Genomic DNA, 19,585 nt, shown 5'->3' with positions numbered 1-19,585 from the left:
AGGATTTGAAGGATTATGACGTTCTCTCTTAGAAAACCATAAACGAGAGGGGTAGAGTTTGTCTCAAAGAGCTATTTTAAATGTCTATATGGGGTAAAAAAAAATAGTCTCTTTATATTCCCAATGGATGGATCTGTCTTCATATTTCTCACAGAAACAATTAAAAAAAAAAAATATACTGTCCCTTGTCACGAGGAATACTCTATCCCTTGTCGTGAAAATTAGCCTATGCTCCAATGCAATGTGTCCGTATATCCCCTACGGTCCAAATGAATGTCGTAGAAAATACATTATGGTCCAAGCTAAAGTCGCAAGTAAATCCCCTATCCCTTGTCGCGAGAACTTTCCTATCTCTCAATAGGGTGCTGTCTTATTCCTCTATCTCTAGAAAGAGTCTCAGTATGCCCCCTATCCCTTGTCATCGGAGCTACCTCTGTCTCTTAAGGAAGTGTCATCGGAACTACCCTATCTTCCTATAGAATGTCGTCAGAATCCTCCTATCCCTTGTCGTTGGAGCTAACTACCAATAAAGAGTCGCACGGAGGAGACCCTCCCGAAGAGATCACTTCAAAGCCCCATAAAAACAGCTGAAAAAACTATTCTGTCCATATTCCTTTTAAAAACAACTAAAAATACCAGTCTGTCACTATTCCCTCTATTCTATGTGTCCGTATAACGCTCCTATGCTTCAATGCAATGTGTCCGTATATCCCCTATGGTCCAAGCCAAAGTCGTCGTATTCCCCGATACCTTGTCGTCGTGTTTGCCTATCTCCCTATGCATTGTCTTCGTATGCCCCCAATCTCCTGTCGTCGGAAGCGACCCCATATCCCTTGTCATCGGACCTACTCCTGTCTCTCAATGGGGTTCAGATGATCGGTATCGCATGTCTTCTAACCGCATGTGTCTTTGCTCTTCATTTTCATTTTTAACTCGCTCACATGTTCAGTATCACATGTCTTCTAACCGCGTGCCTTTGCTCTTCATTTTCGACACGTTGTTCGATTTTGATTACACTTGACAATTAAGCAATTGCCTCTGCTTTAGCTGCCAGTATTGGTGTTTCCGCAATTGATAGCCCAGGTTGTCAATTTTCACATCTTATCCCATTTGATAGTTCAAATGTTAGTTCCGAAGAATCATCATTTACAGTAACTGCAACTGCAATTTTTTTTTTTTTTTTGGCCTTCCAACAGACATTATAGTACATATATAACTGATGCATTGGAAACAATAATCTTAATTATACTGTGCATGACATCATATAAGAAAATGCTTAGATGATGTCATAAGAATGTTTATATGATCTGCTAAAACAGTACATGACGTCATTTGCAAAACCCTAAATTAAGACTCTTAACGATATGTATGTGTGTTTTTTTTAAACAGCTCCATATTTTTCGGAAAAATGGTAACTTGGGATATTCTCGCATAAAAAACGATTTGGTTAGGCCAGAAGCCTAATAAAATTCGTCAAGAGCTTTAATTTTGGTTTTTGTAAATGACATCATGTACTATTTTAGCACATCATATAAGCATTTCTTATGATATCACATAAGCGTTTTCTTATATGATACATAGCATAAATAAGATTGTTGAGTTTCCAACGCATCAGTTATTTATATAATATAATATCTGTTGGAAGGCCCAAAAAACAAAAATTTGCAGTTGCGATTATTATAAATGCTGATTCTTTGGAACCCACCTGAACTATCAAACGTGACCAGATGAGATAATCGACAAACTGGGCCATTAATTGCGACAACCACCAATACGAGCAGCTAAAGCAAAAGCCGTTGCTAAACTGTGTGAAGTAATCAAAATCCACAGGCGTGTTAAAAATAAAAAGGAGAGCAAAGACACGGGCGGTTAGAAGATATGTGAAAAGGACAATTAGAGCGTATCAAAAAAGAAAATGAAGAGCAAAGACATGCACACTTAGAAAACACGCGGCGGCTTATCAAAAATAAAATAAAGAGCAGACACACACGGTTAGAAAACCTGCGACGTCGAGCATGTGAGGGAGTCAAAAATGAAAATGAAGAGAAAATGCACATACAGTTAGAAGAACGGCAGCGTGTCAAAAATGAAAATGAAGAGGAAAGACACACACGGTTAGAAGATATGCGACACCGAACATGTGAGCGAGTCAAAAGTAAAAACGAAGAGCAGACACACGCAGTTAGAAGACATGCGAGACCGAACATGTGAGCGATGAAAGTTTTTTTTTTTTTTAATCAAAACCTAGACTAGATAAACCATTGGAAACAAAGAAGTTTTTGTCCAACCACCTCAAAATTAAAAGAAATAAAGGTTCGGCGACAGTTCTTTCATAATGACAAAAGACAAGCCAAGACAAAAGAATAAGTTTTATCCTACCACCTGAACAATTAAAAGAAACAAAGGTTCGGCAATATGTCTTTCATAATGATAAAAGATAAGCCGAGACAGAAGTTTAAGGTCCAAAAAAAAATTTAATTTTACATAGGCACTATTTGCACTTTAAGGTCCATTTGGATGTCATGACATCAAGAAAAGGCTCAAATTGCCTGCATTTAGAAGATGAGCGACAGTGAGAATTCATATATAGAAGCCTGCCTGGGCCCGGCGGCGAGGCCCCCGCTTTCCCTGTGCTATATATATATATATATATATATATATATATATATATATATATATATATATATATATATATATATATATATATATATATATATATATATATATATATATATATATATATTAAGCTATTTAACTATATAAAATTATGAAATAGAATTTTTTGTAATTTAAATTATCTAGGCACCATTATACAAAGATAAGGACTATTATGGTTCATAAGATAACCTCGCTTTTTAGCATTACAAAATTTATTATAAACTACACATACTATCTCACTTTACTGTCTCTCTTGCATAAACTCTATTTAAATGTCTTATCACCAGTATGCAATCTTTGATGCACATTCAAATTACTTGATACGGAAAATTTCTTTTTACATATATCACATTCAAATGGTTTCTGACCATTATGAACTCTTTGGTGCACATTCAAATTGCTTGAGTTAGCAAAACATTTCTTACATAGATCACATTTGAAAAGTCTCTCGCCTGTATGACATCGTTTATGCCTAGTCAAATCACCTGATGTAGAAAAGCATTTCTTACAAATATCACATTTAAATGGTTTAACGCCATTATGTAATCTTTGATGTTTATTCAAACTGCTTGATGTAGAAACGCATTTCTTACAAACATCACATTTGAATGGTTTCTCGCCAGTGTGCACTCTTTGATGTTTACTCAAATCACTTGATGCAGAAAAACCTTTATTACATACATTACATTTAAATGGTTTCACGCCAGTATGTACTCCTTGATGTTTTTTCAAATTGCCTGCTAAAGAGAAATTCTTGTGACATAAATCACATCTAAATGGTTTCACACCAGTATGTACTCTTTGATGCATATTCAAATTACTTGATCCGGAAAATTTCTTTTTACATATATCACATTCAAATGGTTTCTGACCATTATGAACTCTTTGGTGCACATTCAAATTGCTTGAGTTAGCAAAGCATTTCTTACATAGATCACATTTGAAAGGCCTCTCGCCTGTATAACATCGTTTATGCCTAGTCAAATCACCTGATGTAGAAAAGCATTTCTTACAAATATCACATTTAAATGGTTTAATGCCATTATGTAATTTTTGATGTTTATTCAAACTGCTTGATGTAGAAACGCATTTCTTACAAACATCACATTTGAATGGTTTCTGACCAGTGTGCACTCTTTGATGTTTACTCAAACCACTTGATGCAGAAAATCCTTTATTACATACATTACATTTAAATGGTTTCACGCCAGTATGTACTCCTTGATGTTTTTTCAAATTGCCTGCTAAAGAGAAACTCTTGTGACATAAATCACATCTAAATGGTTTCACACCAGTATGCACTCTTTGATGCATATTCAAAATGCTTGGCTTAGAAAAACATTTTCTACATAGATTACATTTATATGTCTTTTTTTCTAGATGTGTTTTTCGATATCCCCTTAATTTTCTGCGTTTTTTACTGTGTAACCGACTAACCAAATAGGTTATCTGATCCTCTGACCCTTTTTCTTCAGATTCCGATTTAAATGAATTTGAGATGCCGCTTGTAGATGAATTATGCGAAACAAATAGTGGCGCATTCTCCTGTAGTTCTGATTCAGAGACATTTGGTGCTAAGTGACCTTGCAAAACTAGATGTTGTCCTAGGTCACCAGTAAATTCTCGTAAACAGATAGGACATCTTTTTGTTCTTCCCATTTGGTGTTCCAAAAAATGGAAAACAAAATCTCTGTAATTTCGAACTACTGTAGGACAGACGTCACACTCTATTGGTGAAAGTTCTTCACATCCAGTGTCGATGTGAAGATCTAGGATCAAAAACGATTTTTCTGCCTTTCCACAGGCGCTGCAACGCCATATGCCGGCAATTAATTCTTCAATAACATTTTCTGTCAGCTTCTTCACCATAACGATCGGTTTTGGGCCAAAGAGTATTGGCTGACTCACACCATCAGAACTGATCACAGTAGAATTCATCATTCCTGTAGTAAAGAAACTTTTTTTTAATTGAAATTAATAGAACGAAATGAAAAAAATAGCATTACAACAATTATAATATAAAGGGTGCTAGAATAGGTTTGAAAATTAATATTAAGAAGACTAAGTCACTAAGGCTAGGAATAAGTGAAGATGAAAAGGTGACGTTGGGTAACGAAAAGATTATTCAGGTTGGCAGCTTCTCTTACCTTGGTAGTATTATTAGTAAAGACGGTGGGAGTAGTAAAGATGTTAAAAGTAGAATAGCCAAGGCTCAGGGTGTTTTTTCACAGTCAAAAAAAGTTTGGAAGAATAGGAAGATAAGTCTGCAAACAAAAATTAGAACATTGGAAGCTACAGTAATGACAGTGGTCAAATATGGCTTAAGCATGGGCACTCCGAAAAGCAGACGAAAATTTACTAGATGTTTTCCGGAGAAATTGCTTAAGGATTATTCTGGGTACCCGGCTGACTGACCGATTTCAAACAGTAGGTTGTACGAAAAATGTGGATCAATCCCGCTTTCTAGGGCTATAATGAAAATAAGGTTGAGATGGCTAGGCCACGTTCTGCGGATGAAGGATGACAGATTACCGAAAATTGTCCTTTTTGGCCAACCGTCTGGGGCTACACGGAAAGCAGGTCGTCCTTGTCTGGGTTGGGAGGATGTCATAAACAAGGAGTTAAAGGAAAAGGAAACTTCCTGGGAGAGTGAAAGAGGGAGGCCTTGAATAGATTAGGTTGGACGAGGAGCGTGGGCAGCTGTGTTGGCCTCAGGCAGCTTGGTGCTGCAATGAGTTATTAGTAGTAGTAGTATAATATAAAGAAAACGTTCGATAAGTAGTACAAGATTGGGATCTACATTGTCTAGCATCGCTTGCACCATGTTTTTTTCAATAATTAAATGAAAAAGGAAAGAAACAAACTTTAGATCGTCTCAATGAATAATTAGAGTTTGAATAATGAAAATTATCTTTGTCAGCTTTAAAACTGAAAATATTGCAAAATCATACTGGATAAAAAAAAGGAGACATTATTTGCTTCGATGAGTTTCAGCGAATAACTTTCTATTCTACATTTCTAAAGGTTATACTTATATTATCACTTAAAAATGGTTTTATAATTTCAGTAAACAGCGAATATTAAATTACGAAAGATCATAAAATACATCGTGAGGGCAAATACAAGCATAAATGTTATGCAGGGTGTGCAGTTATACTAGATAAACTTACAAATTTAATGACTAGAAGTTTAATCTAATAAAGTAAAGATCTATATTATATTTCAACGTTGAAGAATAATTTAAGACTAAAAATAAATTTTCTGTGATCCTTCTCGCCCATCCTTTGCAAAAATTATGCATTCACTGGAGATAAAATTGACAGAAGTGAGTGCAAGAGCCCACATATGAGCTTTTAGCTTTGGATGAACTCAAAATAGGAGCAATAGCAAAAACCAAATTTCAATTTTAATTTCATATACACTTTTTCATTGATTTCTTTCTTTCTTGTATTCGTTTTATTCAATGAAAGCATTCTATATTTTCATTCAATAGCTGTCAATAATAGTGTTCTAGTGAAAACATGGTTTTAAAAATTCCTGCTAAGAAATAGAATTAAAAGATGAATTACAAACCAGTCAATGACCCTCCAAACCTATGTTATAATCTTAGATAACAGTATTCTTAATAGACAACGAAACTTCAAGAACTAAAAAAAGAAGATTAAAACTATTTTTTGTTGTGAGTCAGCAATAGTAACACTCACCCTTTATTTCACATTCCCTCACAGGCTAGCTTATCAAAGAAAAGGTTTCTTTAAGCATTTAAAGAGCAATGGAAAGAAAACTTATATAAAAGGAGAATAGGACATTTATTTTGTAATTAATTGATGAAATGCTATGAAATTCAGCACGGCTATTAGTCAGATAGCCGGAATATTCGCTAAGGCAGTAATATATATTTTATTCATTGTCTTCAGTTAATTCCTCATTATGTTTTTGTATGATAGAAAAGCAGTGTGGTCTTGTCATTATTTATTCTCTGGGAACCCTTTTTAACAGGTTTTTAGGGAATCCCTTCTTTTAGGTTTGATTTATTCATAGTTGTATGTTCTTTTAAGGTCGTTTACCGAAACAATGAGTTCTTTGAATCCTGATTTCCGATGGACAATAAGACTTTCTAGTGCTGGTTTAGTATATTATCATTTTGGAAAGCGAATTTTAAGCCAAATTCTAAACTGCCAAGAGGAGCCAAAGATGACTCATCTATATAAAAAAGTTTATGAAAATTTTGTAGAAGAAATAGACGCCATTGACAATGGAATTGCTACCCATGATGGACCTCCAAGGTATGAGACGGTTTTACTGCATAGACACAGCATTTTTTTTATGCCAGAGCTTCTGCTCATAATCGTAGTATTTTGCAGTAATTTAATTTTAATATCAAAATGGATAGAAATTAATAAGAAAACAGTTTTTTTTCGCATGAAAATTAAGATCGCATTTAAGATCGGAAAGTTAAATCCTCTGCTAACTGAAATTAGAGACAAATTAGATACAAAAAATTAGATACAAAGCTTGAGGTATATGAGGGTTTCTGACGATGACAATTTCAATAATACACTGCTTACTTCTACTTCACGTCACCTCATATAAGATGGAGATTAAGACTCTTTTCAAAATTGTAAAACGAAAATCTATCATTTAAAACTACTCTTCTGTATGATATAATTATTGGTATTTGGTATATAATATGATTATTGGTATTTGGTAAGAAATAGAATTAAAAGATAGATTACAAACCAGCTAAAGACCCTCAAACTTGATTAATAATCTTGGATATCAGTATTCCTAATAAACAACGCAGCTTCAGGAACTGATTAAAGAAGGTTAAATTCCTCAACCCTTATTCAACATTCCCTCACAGGCTAGCTTATCTAAGAAAACGTTTCAAAGACAATAAAAAGACTGAGGTGTAATAAAGGTTTCTGACGTCAGGTCTAATAAGGTCTGAAGATCTAATAACAGTTTCTAATAGTCACCTGGCTTGCTTCAACTTGACGTCACCTCCTATAAGAGGGGGTTTAGGGTCTTTTTAAAATAGTAACACAAAATCTATCATTTCAGACAACTAATCTGCGTAATGTATTTATTGGTTACTATTTTTTACTTATCTTAAATGTTCTTTTTACCACAAGACAGTTCCTTTAAAAACATGTTTTCTACTTACTTTATGACATTTTAAAACATTTTATGAAGATATTTTTTTTTAATTATTATTACTGATAATAAGTGGTCAAGGATGTCAATAGGTTTCTTCGCAGCTGTTAAACTCTGGTTCAACAGTTTTTAACGATGGCTCTGTGGTGTAATTTTGTCCAATCTATTCAGTAAAGCACAAGTCGATTCACTAAAGCATTAAAAAGCACAATTTGAGCACCATCTACATGGTCAGAGTCACAAACATAACAAGACTGACACTGCCTTATAAAATCATCTAAACTTGCGTTAAAATTAGCCTAATTTTTTATGTTTTGAATCAACGTGTTTGTCACATTACAAAATATGCTTAGCAATTTCAATTTTGTCAACATTACTAAGACTATCATTTATTATAATACTTTGTAAGAGGGGGCTTTCTTTTATTTCAGCTAGTTCTGAATAAAACAAATGCCAGAAAAATAAAATGCCTGAAATTATATAAATAATTATATAAATAATTAGATAAATAAATGCCAGAAATTATATTTAATGTGATAATTTATGTTCTCTTCAGTAGAATTCCACACTTATTTATCTCTAGTCTTGTTTGATATTTTCCTCTTGAGCTGTATCATGTCAGTTATGTTTAGAAGAACATTGATGTTTTACATAAAACATAGCAAAAAAATCGGTAAAAAAAAGAAAGTTTTTAAGGCATTATAAATAATCTTTTCATGGATCCGCTTGGAGAGTTCAATTTCCTTTAGTTACCATTTTTACCCTTCCACAGTCGCTAATATAGGCTGATTATGATAGACTTTTGATACGTTATTCTCTTGATTTTCGTTATTTTGGGTGTAATAGTCACTTTTCTTACAATTTTATAGGCTCTGCCCTTTTTATTTGATTCATTTAGTGTTCTTATTTGTAAACAGGGACTTAAAATTTTTCAATTTAAAAATTTTTTAACTATAAATTTTTTTTAATCAATCTAAACTTCACACGACTGTTAGTTGCAGATATACCTCTGTCATTTCCATACGGTTCCTGTGAGCCTGACTCAGACGGTAAATTCGAAAGTCTGGATGATACCCCAAAGGGTCGATTTTGAAGCTCAGGTGACGGAATATAAATAGAAGTTTCTCTCATTGATTCGGTATTAATTGATGAACTATCTTCAGCTCCTACAAGGAAAAAAGGGATTAAGAGATAGCAGATAAGAGAACTCAAATAATGAAACATACCAAGAGGCTTAAACAAATTCAAGCGTGATAACTCGATTATTATGAAACTAATTTCACGGATTAGAATTGTGTTCACTGAATTTCATAAACCAGTAAATAGTAACTACTTTTTAAGAATAGAAGCATCTTAAGACAATATATCATACTCGGATTGTAATATCCAATTTTTGATTGTGATACTCACAAAAGATCAGAATGGCAAATAAATAGCACTTTGGCACTGCACATTTTAGTTACTTAAAAAAGGCTGTACAACTTTGAATATCACAGTTACATTGTGTTTAACACTAGTAACACTTTGAATGCAAGTAAAACTTTCAGAAACGCTATTTAAAGCTTTATGTAATATTTCATCCTTAATATTAGCAAAACAAAAATTCATTCAAGCAAAATTTTTTCTTATTAAAATTGACTGAAGAACAAACTGTTAGTTTAATCATACCTTCGTTATTTCTTCTTTCTTCTTTCTGAGAATCAAGCTGAAGAGGTGAAGTGCAAATCTCTGGTGAAGTATCAACAGGTAAATTTTGATGTTCTGGTGAAAGGGAAGAATTTGAAGTTTCCAATAATGTTTTACCATTGTTTGGCGAAGGATCCTCACCACCTACAACATCAAACACAAATAATAAAAGGAAAAAAACAAAACCTAAAATTACACAAAAATTTTTTTTCAGTAAATTGCCAAAAGACTAAAAATCCCCAAAACCCAAAAAAGCAATAAAAACGAGAGGCCCAAACAATTTCAAGTGTAATAATCTAAACATTACGTAAAAAAATTTCGTTACCCACCAACTTTTTAAGAATTTGAATATTTAGACAATTCGAACAGCCTTCATCTGTTATGAAAAAGAAAAGAGGAAAACTTTGCATTTGCAATTAAACTTTAGGTCAAATGTATCAGATTTTATCCCCCTCCCAAAAGAAGACACAAAAAACATTAAAGTATACGCTCTGCGATTATACTATAGCTAAAAAGACCCCTAGAAAGTATTCTCATGATTGACCTTACTCCCTCTAAATCAAAACACTTGGCGAGGGCAAATTTTTAAGGTATATTCTTAATTAATTTATATTTCCTTCTATTTCAACATGCAACTATGACTCATGCTACATTATAGTAGCAAAAAATAGTTATACTGAAATAGTTATATTATTTAGTTATATAATTAGTTGTATTTTTTTAAAATTTAGTGACATGGCCTTGATCCCTATAATGAGTGATTTTAAAAATGTATAGTAAATTGGCGCTGAAGTAACAAGTTAAAGTTTCATAGAAAGCACATTGAAGAAAAAACTGCAATCCTTCAAAAATAGTTAGAAATTAAATCCCAGATTTTTTCTAATTTTATAACCTATTACCAAAGCTATTTTAAATTCGCCAAGTATCTGCTGTATCTGCCTCCTTGGACCAGTAATTCTTCTCTGGTACAAAAATTTTCATTGATTCTGCCTACAAACATTATTGATAAGAGTGGAAGATTTCAAATCCTCTGCTAGGAAACTCAACCACCAGTGGTCTTCCCTATTCATATAGCATGTAGTTATGTTTGTGTCTGTTGATTGTAATCTCCCTTTTTGTTGATTGTTTATTTTCTCTGTTTTTTTGTCTTACTCTATCACTAGGGCTACAAACCCTCTTTTGTTATGTTGATGGGCCAGAAAAAATTGAATTGAATAAACTTTTGTAACATCAAAAACTTAAACTAAATTATTGAAACTGCTATAGCCTGCTAGCTACTAAAGTGTGATAACCAAAAAAAACAAATTTTTTAAAGCTTTCATCAATTTATTTTTGTAAATCTTTGAAATTTATAAAAAATCAGTATTTATTGGTGTGCAGATTCAGAATAATGTTGACAAAAAATATAATAAAATCCTTATTTACTCAAAAATTGTCAATTAATAGTACAAAGAAAAGTTATTAAAACAAACAATAAGCTACACTTGTTTTATTAGGGCTAAACTTTTTACTGTAGTCAAAATTAAGCTTAGCGATCAAAGGAATAACATTTAAAAGGTTCTTTAGAAGGTTTTCAAGATGATTCTTACATAAAACCTACCAATTCTTACACTATGGAGTAATTAAAGATAAATTTTTAACTTCAATTACCTCTGGTAAATTTGGGGTAGTTTATATAACTGACCTACAATTAAGGTTAACATACCATTTGATGCTTTTTTTTTCTCTTTCTGAATATAATAATTGATTTTCTTGGAAATTCAACTTTAAGCCCTCAAACATAATACCATTTCCTCTTATTTCAAATACTACTTATACTCTGCTGTCAGCTACTACTAATAGTACTAATAACTCACCACAGCACCAAGTTACCTGAGGCCAACACAGCTATGCACGCTCCTCCTTCAACCCAATTTATTCAAGGCTTCTCTCTTTACACCCTCCCAGGAAGTTCCCTTTTCCTTCAAATCTTTATTTATGACAACCTCCCACCCTAGACAAGGACAACCTGCTTTCCATTTAGCCCCAGGCAGATGGCCAAAAAGGACAATCTGTCATCCTGCATCTGCAGAATGTGGCCTAGCCATCTTAACCTTTCTTTCATTATAGCCCTAGAAAGCAGGACTGAACCACATTTTTTGTACAGCCTACTGTTTGAAATATGGATATACTGCTATCAGTATCACCCTTATTTAAACCAGTTTAACAGTAAATTGAATTAACTGTGACAAAATTCAGCACCAGAAAACACATGGTAAATAGCTATATATTTACACATGAGGGGGATGGGGGTAAATTATAGTAGAGTTGCAATTGAAATGCACAAAAAGGTGATTAAGGTAAGGGGATTATATATTTCCCATGCATATGTTTCAGCTGATCTATCCAGAACTGTATCAGCAATAATGAAGTCTAAGAAATGATAAATGCAGGAAGAATATAAATTATTTGAGCTATAGCCTATATTTGGACATTAAGAAATTTCAAGATAAAATGTAGTAAAAAGATCTTGAAATTGTGTTAACTAGCCTACAATTGTCTGCATAGCATAGGCTACTACAAAGTAAGAATTATTTCCTTCTTAAGAACCCCAATTCTATACTAATATCTGCAATAACACCAATATTGAATTTGTTATGCCAAATAGAGAATTCAACTGTGCATACCAATCTTTATTTTCAGTGTTTCTCAGATATTCATTCAGAAAAATGTTATCTTTATTAAGGACTACTAGAAGCTACTTTTTATGTCTAGGCAACACAAACAATTGTACTTGTGTCTTATATCTTAAAGACCCTATCTTTTAAGACTCTATTTCTGTCAATTCACTTCACAGAGGTAGTTATTCCAACTGACTACTGTTTTCTTAGAGATATCTAGCTCTTGTCTGCACCAGGCCACAGACAATAATTTGTAAACTACCAAATAAATAAAACAAATTGCAGTAGCAAATTGTATTCCTACTGAGAGCAAACCACATATTGACACACAAACCAACTTGTTTCATACATGGCCTAGCTGTACACTTCCAAAAAGGGTCTTTATCAAAAGAGTACAGTCATCCTGTGTCCATTGAGGCACTGTTTTGTTTTGGGTAACACCCCCTTATCCTGGAAAAGTCTAATTACCCCTCCTTCAGTCCTTGGCAAATCCTAAATTGTCCTATTAACATCCATGGTCAGATACTATTTCCTATCAACACAGATTGCAAACTGAATGAATTTCACCCCATGGTCCAAAAAACTGGCTATTTTTTTAGCATTAACCAAACTTCACTTCTCAACAGAACTTAAGTACAGTGGCTATAAGACACAGGTACCCAAACAATAAAACTATAATGATTAAAGGTAAAATTGCAGTTTAGCCACTTTTTTCTATCTTAGAAAGGGATTAGGTTAAGAAAATGAAACTTTCTGGGATGGGTCTACAGATTACAGTAGTCCTATGTCCTGGGAAGGTATTTTGAAATACCTACCTCTACTCTATCTCCCTCTAGAGGGTCCTGACCTTTAAAAATCTTTGTATTATAAAAGTGAAACGTTACAAAATACATCTTCTACTTAAATAAAGGACAAGAAAATTATTTTTAGCTTCACAACTTGGTAAAATTTTCACTGTTCATATTATGCCTTGCCAATAAAGTGAACATACCACTTGATGCCTTTTTTATGTTCTTTATGAAAATAATAGTTGTTTCTACTGCAAATTCAAATACTTTTTGAGCTCTTGAAAATGACCAAAATATAAACTATAAAAAGCCATAAAATGTTGGTCTCAAACTTAAAAATACAGGTTTCAAACTTACAGTTTCATTATAAATCCATTTTTTAATGCTATGTGATCTACAAGCTTTTATTTTCCATGATTAAGTTGGATAAATAAATTTTATTTTGCTGTTTATGACATTTTCTTCTTCCTTAACACCAAATTTTTAATTAAAGTTTACATTTTAGTCACTTTTTACAAAATAATATTCTATTTTGCAAGGTTTCACTTTTATAATACGGATATTTTTTTATAGGTCATCAAAGGTCAGGACCCTCTAAAGGGAGTGGAGGTATGTACTTCAAAATACCTTCCTGGGACATACTTTAACCTGTAGACCCATCCCTGAAAGTTTCATTTTTCCTAACCTAACCCCTTTCCAAGATAGCCAAGTCACTAAAATAGAATTTTTCCTTTGGAAAAACCCTTGATATGGCTTATAATTCTACTCAAATACCAGGAATTGCATTTTCATAATTACCCTAAACCAGAGAAAAAGAAACTGATAACTGAAATTTAAGGTAAAATATTGTTTTGTCAAAATTTCAATAGGTATAGGTCTGTCAAGTAGGCTAGCCAAATTTCTAAGACTTAGAAATAAGAAGAGGGATGGCATAGAAGCCTGGCAGTACCTTCCCAGGATATATTTTTGGCCCTGGATTCCTTACTGAAAGCTTTATTTGCCTTCGTGATAGCAAAAATTACCTAAACTAGAATTTTACCTGATTAAATTGCCAGTGCAAAAATGATAAAATATTAAAGCAGGTCGGTGGGGTTTTGTCTTTTCTCAAATGATTGCATTATTTAGTAATAAAGAAGACTTGAGAATCGACTAACCTAAAAGCAAGTAATGGCTGATCTGTAAGGCATGCCATCTATAGGAGGGTCCCGAGATTTTTGGCCATGAAAGGTGTCCGCCGAAAATCCTAAATTGCGCCCATCTTGAAATCTAAAAAACTATAGAGGTATTTTTTTTTACCAGTTGTACTATTGACCAAAAGACACTCTAAAACCCTTTTTAAAGCGACCAATTAACATAAAATATAACGGAAAAAATACACAAACAAAAAATTCACACAAAATAACCCCTTATTTTAGAAAAAACCATAACTGACGACATCTTTGGCAAAACCTGAATCCTCAAAAAAAGAGAAAAAGTACTACTTTCATTAAAAGTGACATTTTATTTTACCAAAATATATATCCAATTGAGAAATGCTCCTTTTTATGCCATGAATTTACAAATAAGTCTCTTTTTTGGTCTTTTATATCCCAATTTCTGAAACTTACCACTATTTTGCCTTTTTGTATCATTGTGTCCTGACGCATGGGAATGTGTACTTTTGACATAAAAGGTTTCCAGTTGGTAGCCCTTATGTTTGAGCCTCAATCTTTGACTGACAAAGTAGCAAAGAAAATTTAAGGAAAGTGTGAGTAACCTGATTTTTATGCTTAAGCCGTCCTTATGCAAACATTCTTCTTCAGCAGGCTCTTATTAGTGATCGAAAGACGTTTTGGGACATTGATTGAAACTCAGCCAATGCATATGTAACAGTCATGTAAGTTTGCTTCACAAATGGGACACATCAGAGGAAAGCCTCCGGACGGTGGCCCACGGGTGAACTACCAATTATCTATTGTGTATATGCCAGCCATTGTTAAAAATCCGTCATTGCGTATGTGCAAAGGCAGAGCGAAAAAAAAATGTGTGACAAATGCTATGTCCCAAAAGTCTTTGATGGAGAAAGTAGGAATGCTCATTACTGTCTATTAAGTTTGCTACGCTTTGAGTTAATCAAAGTTCTATCACTAATTTTCTGTTTAGTAATGAGCTGCACGATCTTATCACTTTAATTGAGAAAAAACACTAATCCGAGCAGAAAATGTATGATCACAGTTTAAAATCTTTGCAATGTGATCAGCCCAATACTTCACTTTAGCAAAGTAAAGGTGCTGCTGAAGCCTATTATGAAGTGAGAATTGTTTTTTTAAAATGTTTGCCTCTAAAGATCCCAATTTTATACTAATATTTGCAGTAATTCTAATATCACATTTGCTATGTAAAACAGGGAACTCAACTGGGCCTTACACTCTTTTATTTTCAGTGTTTCTCAGATCGTCACTCAGAAAAACATCGCCTTTATGAAAGGCTACTAAAATCTACTTTTACGTCTAGGTTATAAAAACAATAGACATACAATGATTAAAATATCAGTTCAAAAATGATAGAATAATTAAGCAAGCCAATATTATCTTTTCTCAATGAACTCTCTGAATTAACTTTTCTCTGATGAACTCTAGTTATCAGTTTTTCAGGCTTATTTGGAAAATGCTATCTTGAGCTCTGGTAAAAAAAAAAATTCCATATTAGATCCTAAATCTGGACTAACTGCAAAATTAGTTATCTGGCCTGTTCTAAATCTCCTGAAGTTTAACCTTTATAATGGAATCGAAGTTGATGTTGTTGCAAACACTGCAGTTAAATTTTCAATCTCAAGACATCATTGAAGGTGAAAATAATTAATGCGATTTTTCTCTGTGAGATTATTAATGGTGGTTAGCAGCCTAAGCAAATTAGTAGCCTACTGAACGTCCCATCTATCAATCTTAAGGATATGTTTGAATTTTTGCAGAAATATTTTTGCAATTATTTCAAACATTCCATAGGAAATAGGTAATCCGTATAAACAGAACACAGCTTAGATACCAATATACAGTTATGAAAACTCGATTTATTTTTAGGACACAGTGCACGGTAGCGATGTTAGCGGCTGGAGACAGGAAACTGGTATTTAATTGGTAACAGGAAACTGGTATTGGTATCTAAACTGTGTATGCAACAACACCAAATTGCGTTCCCGCCCATGTTGTTGTACTACGATCTACGCGTCGGAGCACGGGCTTGGAGGAGGCACCAAATTTAGAGCTCTGTACCAAAAGCTTCTCATGGGCAAGATAGGAGTTTTCATAATTGTATTGGTATCTAAGCTGTGAAACAGTAAGGCTTAATGAGAAAATCAAATTTCATGATTGCATTGCACAATTGAGGCCTTCGCGTAACACGCTAGTTATAGATGCTGATAAGGTGCCTGCATTTGATTTTCGTAAATCAGCTTGATCAGTGTTTATGAATTCTGAAGCAAAAAGTCATTGAAACTAAAATTTTCGGGATTACCATGGATTAGGGAACGGTTTTGATCCAATGCTTCTCCATACTTGTTGTGGTGTTTGTGATGTATGCGTATTGGAAATTTTCGTAGCATCAAAATTACTTTTGAAAAACAGTATACCCTTTTAACAGCTATCAAATATAGGCTAAAATTTGAAAACAAAATTATACTCATATTTGAGTTTTAAAAAAAACCTCCTTTGTTGCTAAAAATACCTGTTACCGAATCATACTAATGCTAATTACCCAAGCCATATTCCTAAATATACTCGATGCTCAAGTTCTCACAATTTTGACTGGAGATTCCCTCCTCTTTAAATGATCGTAAGTGTGCCAATTGCAGTGTGAATCATGTGTCATACAGTTTCCACTGTCCGAAATATCTAACAGTTACAAAACTTCAGGTTGCAACTTAATCTAATAAGTGACAGATAGGAACATTGCTTTATGCTTGTTCAATATAAACAGGACGAAAGACAAAGATCAGAGTATTATCAAAAACTTGTAAAATATAACAATCTGATTTTGCAAAATAATCTTTTACCTGGTTGCAGTTTGAATTCTTCATCAGACAGTTTGTGGTAACGAACTGTAAGTAAGGAGCAACCCGGCTCCTTACACAGAAAGCCTAAGAATACACTTCAAAATTCAACGTTCTGGAAATCAGTAAAACTTGACTAATCCAGGTTAATTTTGATCAAACTAATAGTTGCAACTATCTGTAGATGAATTCTATGGAACAGCTAAAATGCGTACTTCTTCAGCCTTTTAATTGTCTATGCTTTAGAGTGCCCATGTTTCAGCTAGTATAGAACTAATTTCAGGTAAAGGCTTAGTTCGGCGGTTTTTCCGGAGCTAGCTTTGAAGATTGTATAATAGAAGGGAATTTTTTTTCAGATTACTGAATAAATAAACAAACAAATTATTGCTAACTATATAAAACGAAACTTATAATGGGTTATTAGAGCTTTGGTGATTTTAGATAAAGACAAGACATTTATTTTAAAAACTCACTATCAGAAGCCCCAAAGAGCCGAATTTCGACTTCAAAGTAAAAGATATCTCAAGGAAACAGAAAAACTGGCAAGAATGCCAAAACGACAACGAAAAAGAAATATCAGAACAAATTCAGAAGTAAATATTTAACTATAAATGTCAATTTAAAAGTTGCAAGTTAAAAACAGGTCAAACTAAGCTGAAAAATACAATAAACACATGCTAAAAGAACAGAGAGGAAACGAACAAGCAAAAAAAAACATACAAAAACGGTTTGAATCAATGTAAACAAACGTTGTTCAAAACAAAATCTGGATATCCTCGTAATTGACAAAAGCAGAGTTTATTTCCTCTCTTAGACCCAGAAAATTTCTTGTAATTGGATTTCCATGAATTAGCTTCCCATTCAATTGCACCTTAACCCCCCTCCCCATTCCCAAATGTCTGTATATAGCCCTAGTCTATATACATATGTTTTCTGATCTGGCAGAATTGTTTCAATTAATTCTCACCAAGAGTTGGTTCTCAATGAGGAAGATTGCCAATTTAAACAGTCTCTATAAATAAACACATTTTGAGTAATACCAATGACCATGGATAACTCGAAATATTCAGCAAGTGATAGCTATTCAACAAAAAATGTTTGGCCCATTTTTGGACATGCGAATGGATGCAATGCAAGTTTGTTAAAATTGTTCTCTACATTACCGTTTTCTTGGCATAGGAGTTGCATTCAATCATATAACAAATAGAAGACCACAAAATAAACAGAGAAAAAAACAACAAAAAAACAAAAACAGAAGCCCAGTCAATCCTTTCAAGCTGATCTTAAAACTAAATTTTGGCCCATTTTCTGAGGAGGGAGAGTTGTTTCCCCCTTTGAAATTTTTTGTGACTGCTTAGCAAAGAATCTGTTTTAAGTTTTAATTCGCTCAGCGTAAAATGGGCAGTTTTTCCACATTTTTTTTCTGCACTTGGGCCGTCATAGGCCATAGACCCAGCAGGCCAGTCATACTGCATTTTTTTTTATTATTTTTAGGGGAGGAGAGATCTTGTTCCTTTTATGCTTTTTTCTGTGCATCAGGTTTTCCTTTGTTTGAGGAACATTTGGATGAAAGTTCGGATGGTAAAAGTAAAAACACTGTAAACATAGTACACATTAAAAACCGCAAACATAGGCATGTATTTGTTGACAAACAAATATGTCTCTTTGTAAATTTGTTGCCCCGGGTGAGGTGTCAGAAAAATTACCACAGGGATAACTTACTTGTGGCGGCTTGGGCCCCAAACTCCACTTTCAAATAAAATTCGATATCTACTTGCAAAACAATTCTGAAAAATTCGAGCGGATCCCAAAAACAGAGCTTTTAGCATGTTTTGGTACAAAATATCGTTGGGATGAACCTTCGTAGTTTAATATTATGTATTCTCAAAAAAAACTTTTTTTCCAAGTACTTAAAGACATAGTTTTCAAATCTTTCAAAATAAAGTTTTTTGGCGTTTTCGACATAACATATTTACAAATTAACACATTTAAAATCTCTTTTGGGCGCTAAGGTTCCCTTGGGAAAAGGACTGCCAAAAAATACCGTTTCAACAATATGACACATGTCCATGGTTAAACTGGATTAATTTTGAATATTTTTTTTTTTTAGAAAACCTGTTATCACTATCTCAAAAAGATATTTCGTAAAAAAGAGAAGAAATGATGTAGTCAAAGTTATATAGAGTGAAATACGTGGCATAGAATTATTATCAATAAATAATCACTTTTTGTATTCAACAACATTATTTCTTTTTATTTGGAAAAGTGATTCCTATTCGTTAAAATACTATTCGTATTAAAATACTATTTAATTAGTATTTAATACTATATTAAAATATTAATACTATTATTAATATTATTATTAATATTAATACAAATATTAATACAAATTAATATAATTAATACAAATATTAATATTAATACTAAATTATATTAAAACACTATTCGTTAAATTTCTTTTAACCTTTATATTAGTCAGTTTTGATTACTACTTTTCAAATGATGATAAGTTTGTCCCAACAGGAGTGAGCCGGTGGGATGGCTTTTAAGCAATGAAGCAAATAAGATAAAAAATAAATACAAGAAACAAACAACTGTTCTTTTTCCTG

At 33.1% G+C, this 19,585-nt stretch overlaps 1 protein-coding gene across 2 annotated transcripts; it reads right to left on the bottom strand.

Moving 5' to 3' along the window:
• Positions 1-2,765: 2,765 nt before the first annotated feature.
• On the bottom strand, positions 2,766-19,525 carry LOC136040164 (zinc finger protein ZFP2-like). 2 transcript variants are annotated; one of them, XM_065724287.1, is made up of 4 exons: positions 13,989-19,525; positions 9,484-9,645; positions 8,823-8,981; positions 2,766-4,601 (listed from the first exon to the last, which is right to left on the bottom strand). In XM_065724287.1, the coding sequence occupies exons 3-4, from the start codon at positions 8,944-8,946 to the stop codon at positions 2,923-2,925; spliced, it is 1,803 nt and encodes a 600-aa protein (XP_065580359.1). In that variant the 5' UTR covers positions 8,947-8,981; positions 9,484-9,645; positions 13,989-19,525; the 3' UTR covers positions 2,766-2,922. The 2 variants fall into 2 exon arrangements, with proteins under 2 accessions (XP_065580359.1, XP_065580358.1); XM_065724286.1 differs by lacking the exon at positions 13,989-19,525 and having other exon boundaries at positions 9,484-9,867.
• Between the last annotated feature and the right edge of the window lie 60 nt (positions 19,526-19,585).

The sequence above is a fragment of the Artemia franciscana genome, chromosome 20 (assembly GCF_032884065.1).
Source record: "Artemia franciscana chromosome 20, ASM3288406v1, whole genome shotgun sequence".
Lineage (NCBI taxonomy): Eukaryota > Metazoa > Arthropoda > Branchiopoda > Anostraca > Artemiidae > Artemia > Artemia franciscana.
The sequence above is the reverse complement of the archived record's forward strand: the minus strand, read 5'-3'. Positions and strand labels throughout refer to the sequence as shown.